Genomic DNA, 6,000 nt, shown 5'->3' with positions numbered 1-6,000 from the left:
AAGGCACGCTGTAGCGTCTTGTTTGGTGGCAGCAGCAAGGAGAGCGGTAGATGAATTCTTTGGTATGATTTGGGGTGGTTTTCCTCATTATGTGTCCTCCAAGTTGAATTCTTCAGGCTCTTAACAATTTTGTGAGCTACCCAATATAGTCTATTAGCTAATATACTATCTTACTAGGTCAAGAGAGAAAAACTTTGTAATTGTTTTGAGACTATTGGTTGCCTACCCAACGATCAATGATCATTCCCTTGTCTTTTCTGAAACAGAACTCTGCTTTTATTGTGGAGTTTTGTTGTTTTTGTTTTTTCTTAGGGTGCATGTGTCCAGCCCCAGGGGAATAAATCATGATTGATCTACCTCCATGCCACTCTAGGTAATATCATCCTTTTTGCCAACATATATTTCCCCTCCTTTTTGCAACAATCCCACAAGGCAGGTATTATATTTTCCATCTTACTGATGGGAAAACCCAGGCTCAGAGGAGTGACCGATTTTGAACACAGATCTGACTCCATAGCTCTTTAGAGTGCACTACACCATTACTCATCTATGGGTATAATTTTAGACTTTTTTTTTTTTTTATGATTCCGGTTTTGAGAATTCTACTTTTCTATTGGACCTATCAGAGCGTCTTGTAGGCTTCCTTGCCCATCATCCGTGATAATATGGGAGCTCCTTAGGGCGACTCAGTGCCCCTTAGGAACAGTTCCTAATGACTTCTAGGTACCCCCTCAACTCTCCAGAAGTACGTCTAATGACTCCCAGGATCTTCTCCCCCGCCCCAAGAGCTGCTCCTAATGACCCCCAAGTCCCCGCTCATTGAAGAACTGCTTTTTAATGACCCTAAGGACATTCCCCCCTCAGAGCTCTTTCCCCTTCAGGAACTGCTCCTTTCAGGAAATGTCTCATTGGCCGGCGAGTGAGAGTTTCCCAGGATACGGGACTTTCAATTTTCACAACCAAGGCAATCTCGGGCAAAACAGGACAAGCTGGTCACCTTATCAGAAACTGCTTGATCTCGGAAGCTGCCCGTAAGGGCTCGCAGCGCACTTCCACCTTAGGCAAGGGTCCTACTCACTCTACAAAGACCCTGCCCCACGCTTTCATTAGTAACATCCTACAATAATTGCACTGTCCCTACCCTTGCCGACCATCCCATTTCCAGGCACTCGCCTCTTTCAATCCTGATTAGCTTTGGGCGGCCAGAAGCCTGCCTATGATTGGCCAGCCCCGCGATTCAGCCAAGATGCTCAGTGGCCGCAGTCCCGAGCGGTACAGTGTTTCCTCCTGGCAACAGCCCGACCCGGCGCTCATAGGCTGGCAGATTGATATGCCCGGACTTTTGGGCAACTGCAGCGCGTGCTCATTGGCTGTTTGAGGAGCGATAGCGGCCCTCAGACTGGTTGACTCTGTGCGGTTGCGCAGGGGCAGACTTTCTAGAGGAGGCGGAGCTTCGTCCTCCGCCGGCTGGAAAAGCGGTAGGTACGGCTAGTGGCGACAGCAGAAGCCAAGCCATAGCCCTGCCGGGGCAGTGGGCTTTAGGTAAGAACCGTACAGTTTTGGAATCGTTTAGGTTTGTTGCTGCTGTAGCCGTGACCGTGAGCTCCGGTGGGGGGAGGGGCAGAGGGTTTGCCGTCAGCGGTGAGTGATAGACATGGTTCTTGGCTAATGGGAACAGGACCTTCTAAAATGGGTCCTGAGATTGGTCCTTTCTAATCTCTTATGGCCAATGCACGTCGGGAAGGGAGGCGGGTGTACTGGGCCTTATTTTCTTCTTCCTGCGGCCGGGCCTCACTCGCCTAGGCGGCGGGGCCGGGAGGGGCTGGCCGTCTACGCGGTGAGGTTCGGGGACCTTGGGAGAGGGGGTCTGCCTTGGGAGTGGTACCCGCGGGGGCAGCTGCGAGGGGAGGGGGCGGGAGTTAGAGGTAGTTGTTAGCAACCGCGACCTTTATTGAGTTACTAAGTACCGGGCCTAGTGCTTAGCGTTTCGCTTGCATCATCTGAGTTAATCACAGCAACCCTGCTGGGCAAGGAGGTTGGGATCCCCATTTTACAGGCGGGGAAACTGAGACTCGAGCAACTCACACAGCCAAGGTCACACAGCTAATAAATGGCAGAGACCGGATCTGAATTCAGAGTTGTTTTGATTCCGGAGCCGGTGCTCTTAAACCACTAGGCTTTGTTGCTGAATGGGGGAAATGAAGGAGTCAGGGAACAGGAGCTTCCCCCAGGGAATAGGTTGGGGAAAGGCATCCTAGGATTGAAAAAAGGCAATGAGCAACTGAAGTGGGGGCGAGGAAGTCAGTTATTCAACAGTTACCGAGTATCTGCTCTGTGCTGTGCATTGTTCTAGGTTCTAGGCATACAAAGATGACTAAGTCCAGAGGCAGGCCCTAGCGATGGGACCTAACACCGTGTTCACATGATTATATGTTTTTGTAAAATTGGCTGAAGTAAGATATTCTGTATTTTTAAAAAAGAGGGTCTTCAAAATTGATTAAACTTGAGGTTCTTCCACACTTGGATCTGCCCTTGCAAAGGGCTTAGTCTAGGTGGAAATTATGATGTAGGCAGCATAGGGTAATGGAAGAAGCACTGGGGTGCATTGCAGGATGGTGGGGAGATGTCTTGCTCTGTAAAACGAGGATAACCATATCCCTCCTATGTAAAGTTTTGGTGAGATGCATGAAAAGCTCCTGGCCAGGAACACACTTCTTTATTTTTGGTGAAATGGAAGCTTGAGAGATGTGGGTAGTGAGGCTTGTCTTCTTTCCTACCTTAGATAGTTCTGTGCCATGCTGTCTTCCTAGTCTGTTAGTGGGTTGCTGGTAGGTTGGAGGCAATTGCTTCCCTTCTGAGCTCTCTAGCTCTCAAAGGGATCTCTTGGATCTGGGCTTTGGGGCCCAGATTTGGGGAGTCGAGGAGGGAAATGTTTTTGCTTCTAAAGTGGCTCCTTTTAGCTGGTGTGCTTGGTTCTTAGTCATTTGGAATAGTCTATTGTGTTATCAGGCAATGGGGATGCACCCACTTAGTTGCAGGCCTCATCTAGAAACACAGTATTTCACCTTTTACAGTCAGTTTGAAGTTTGCCCTGTATTGGCAGTTTATTGCCCATTTACATTTTGTGCTTTGAATTCTGGGAATGGTACCGTTGAACTCTCTAGCTTGACCTCATGTAGTACTGATGAAATGACATTTTGGTTTAGGTAGAACAATTTCATTTTAGGGTTTGAAATACTAGTATCAGAGTACTTTTTAACTCTTAAACTTTGTAATCTTGTAGCCAAGTAAGGTTAAACTTTGTAATCTTGTAGCCAAGTAACTTTCCTTAGGAATTGTTTTAAAGTTGTGCCCTAAAAGGGAGCCCATAGGTTGTTTTTTAAATCTTGTTGTAATACATCGTTTAATACCTCCTGAAGCAATTATCAAAGGTGAATAAGGGAGGAACTTGATAAGAGTAAAATAGGGGCAGGGCAGCTCTAGTATTGTTCAGTGGTACCAACAATCTAGTAACAACTTTGAGCTGAAACAGTGTCTACATTTAAATGAGATTTGATTACATACAATTTTGATACATTTGATTCTTTTAAACAGAGCCTTTTCTATCTGTGTTCTTGTTCACTTAAATAACCTACCTAGAGGCAGATTCCAGCTGTGAGGTCTTAATGTTTCTTCAGGATTTCTACACCTTTTACTGTTTCAGCACTGACATTCCCAGCATTTTTTTTTTCTTTTTCAAGTTTTATTTAAATTCCTGTCAGTTAACATACAATGTAATATTAGTTTCACGTATAAAATTTAGTGATTCATCACTTATTTACAACACCTCGTGTTCATCACAAGTGCCCTGCCTCCTTAATATTCATCACTCATTTACCCATCCCTCCTGACATTCCCAGCATTTAATCCTAATTACATTTTATGTTCTTAATGTATTTCTTCAGATTCCTGTCTGACCAAAGTGGCCTCAGAAAGGAGGGAAGATGGCTTCTGAATCTGAAACTCTGAATCCCAGTGCTCGGATAATGACCTTTTACCCAACCATGGAGGAGTTCCGGAACTTCAGTCGATACATGGCCTACATTGAATCCCAAGGAGCTCATCGGGCTGGGCTGGCCAAGGTGAGGGTGGATGGGGTTGTTCCACATGGCTTTTGTGACAGGGCAGCAGGAATTTTTCCTAAATGGGGGATGAAAACCAGGCAGGGTGTTGAGTATATACTGTCCTATTTGCAAGTTAATTCCTTTCGTTAACATCTGAAGCATCTTTTAGGTAGCAGGAGAGCTGAGAGAGAGCCGCTTGGCTTCTTTAAAGGGAAGTAAAGAGCCAGTGTCCCAGGTCCAGCTGCTGTGCTGCTTCCATCCTCATGGTGGAGATGGATGCTTTAGTGTTTTTACCTGTCACTGAGGGCTTATACCCTCCACCTTCCCTTGTTTTCATTTCAGTCTCATCTAGCACTCTAAGAGCAAGTTGGCTCTTTGTGTGCACTTTCTGTTAGATTAAGAGAGAATCAACTCCTCAGCCTCCTGTCTTGGTGTCCAGATAAGATACTGAGCTGAGAATGAGTATTATCTTTGGTCATTGCAGCGAGGCAGCTAGTTGGTGGCCAAACTGGGTCAGGGTTAGCCCAGCAGTGTGACTTGCTATGTTTGGGTGAGCGTGCTTAAATCAGAGTCACTTTATAGTAAAATCGACTGGTTGGGATAGCAGCCTACTTACATCCTGGACTGTGACCAGCTTGCCAGGTTTCTGATGTTTCTTGTGTTCCCTACAGGTCGTTCCTCCAAAGGAGTGGAAGCCACGAGCATCCTATGATGATATTGATGATCTGGTCATTCCTGCCCCCATCCAGCAGCTGGTAACGGGGCAGTCTGGCCTCTTCACTCAGTACAACATACAGAAGAAAGCCATGACTGTTCGCGAGTTCCGCAAGATAGCCAATAGTGATAAGTGAGTGAAAACCTGTCCCTTCCTACCCACATAGTGCCTAGGAGCTAACGTCTCATCCTCATGGCTGTCTCCTAACACTGCTGTGTGCCACTGAAGGATGCTCTCCTCAGCCCTAGCTCTGTCTCCCCTTCTGCTTTTTTTATGGAAGCATCCTTACTATTTTCTGTACTGTGTCACAGTCTAAATACATCCATATTCTTACCTGAAGTAATCCCATTGTTCTTCCATCAGAAGTGGCATCATTCTCTGACCTTGGTAAGTTGCAGAGTTGCAAAGGAGAAAGTTGGGAGTTGGTTCAAAAGGAGCTTTTGCCAGATGTGTTGATAACACCTGCTTATCGAAAGGTGGCCCTAGTAGTTTCTTCTCTTTCTTCTGGGTCCTTCTGTCTTTTATCATGCTCAAATTCCTCACTACCCATCCAACTGCTGTCTCCTTTCCATTTTGACATAACAAAGTGTGCATAGACTGCTATGCTGGTTGTTAGTTTTTTTGCCTCCATTCTTCATCATCCGTACATCCTTATCTCTGTTAGACATGTCTTTGTGTAGGCCCCCTGTTTTCTGTGGTTTCTTCTCTGTTGTTTTTCATATTTAGCTTTCATTGGACCTCAGATTTACAGAGAATGATTTTTTGGTTCCCTCTTGAGCTCTTGACTGCTCCTTCTTTAATCCTCTTTCTTGGACTTCCTCCCTTCCCATGTTACTCCTTAATTTTGTGTGTCCACAAGGGATTCCTTCCTTTTCTCTTGCTTTTTCTTCTGCACTCTTTTGATCTATACACATCTTGATTTCAGCCAGTCAGACGTATTAGATTGTGTCTTTGCTGTGAACGACCCCAGAGCTGGATGTGTGGCTTGCCAGTCTTCACGCTTCTGGGGACATCACTTCATGGCTTTATGAGCGCTTGCTCTCACATCAGATCTTGTTCTGTTTCTATGCTTTACCACCTTTTCCTTTGACTTATCACAATTCAAAATGTGGCTTTCTACTTCTAAAGAATTTATTTATTTATTTGACAGAGAGAGAGACAGCGAGAGAGGGAACACAAGCA

The 6,000-nt window shown here is 45.7% G+C and overlaps 1 protein-coding gene across 4 annotated transcripts in view; it reads left to right on the top strand.

Annotated features, from left to right (window-relative positions):
- The first annotated feature begins 1,411 nt into the window (after positions 1-1,411).
- KDM4A (lysine demethylase 4A) overlaps positions 1,412-6,000 on the top strand; it is a 43,741-nt gene continuing 39,152 nt past the window's right edge. For 2 of the 4 annotated variants that reach the window (XM_032430864.1, XM_032430892.1), the window contains exons 1-3: positions 1,427-1,542; positions 3,945-4,121; positions 4,775-4,950. In XM_032430864.1, the coding sequence (XP_032286755.1) occupies positions 3,984-4,121; positions 4,775-4,950 (314 nt within the window). In that variant the 5' untranslated portion in view covers positions 1,427-1,542; positions 3,945-3,983. Of the gene's footprint in view, positions 1,543-1,582; positions 1,838-3,944; positions 4,122-4,774; positions 4,951-6,000 lie in introns of those variants that run through there. The other 2 variants (XM_032430874.1, XM_032430883.1) reach the window with 2 other exon arrangements.

Source organism: Phoca vitulina, unplaced genomic scaffold, assembly GCF_004348235.1.
Source record: "Phoca vitulina isolate PV1807 unplaced genomic scaffold, GSC_HSeal_1.0 scaffold2, whole genome shotgun sequence".
NCBI classification, from domain to species: Eukaryota; Metazoa; Chordata; class Mammalia; order Carnivora; family Phocidae; genus Phoca; species Phoca vitulina.
The sequence above is the reverse complement of the archived record's forward strand: the minus strand, read 5'-3'. Positions and strand labels throughout refer to the sequence as shown.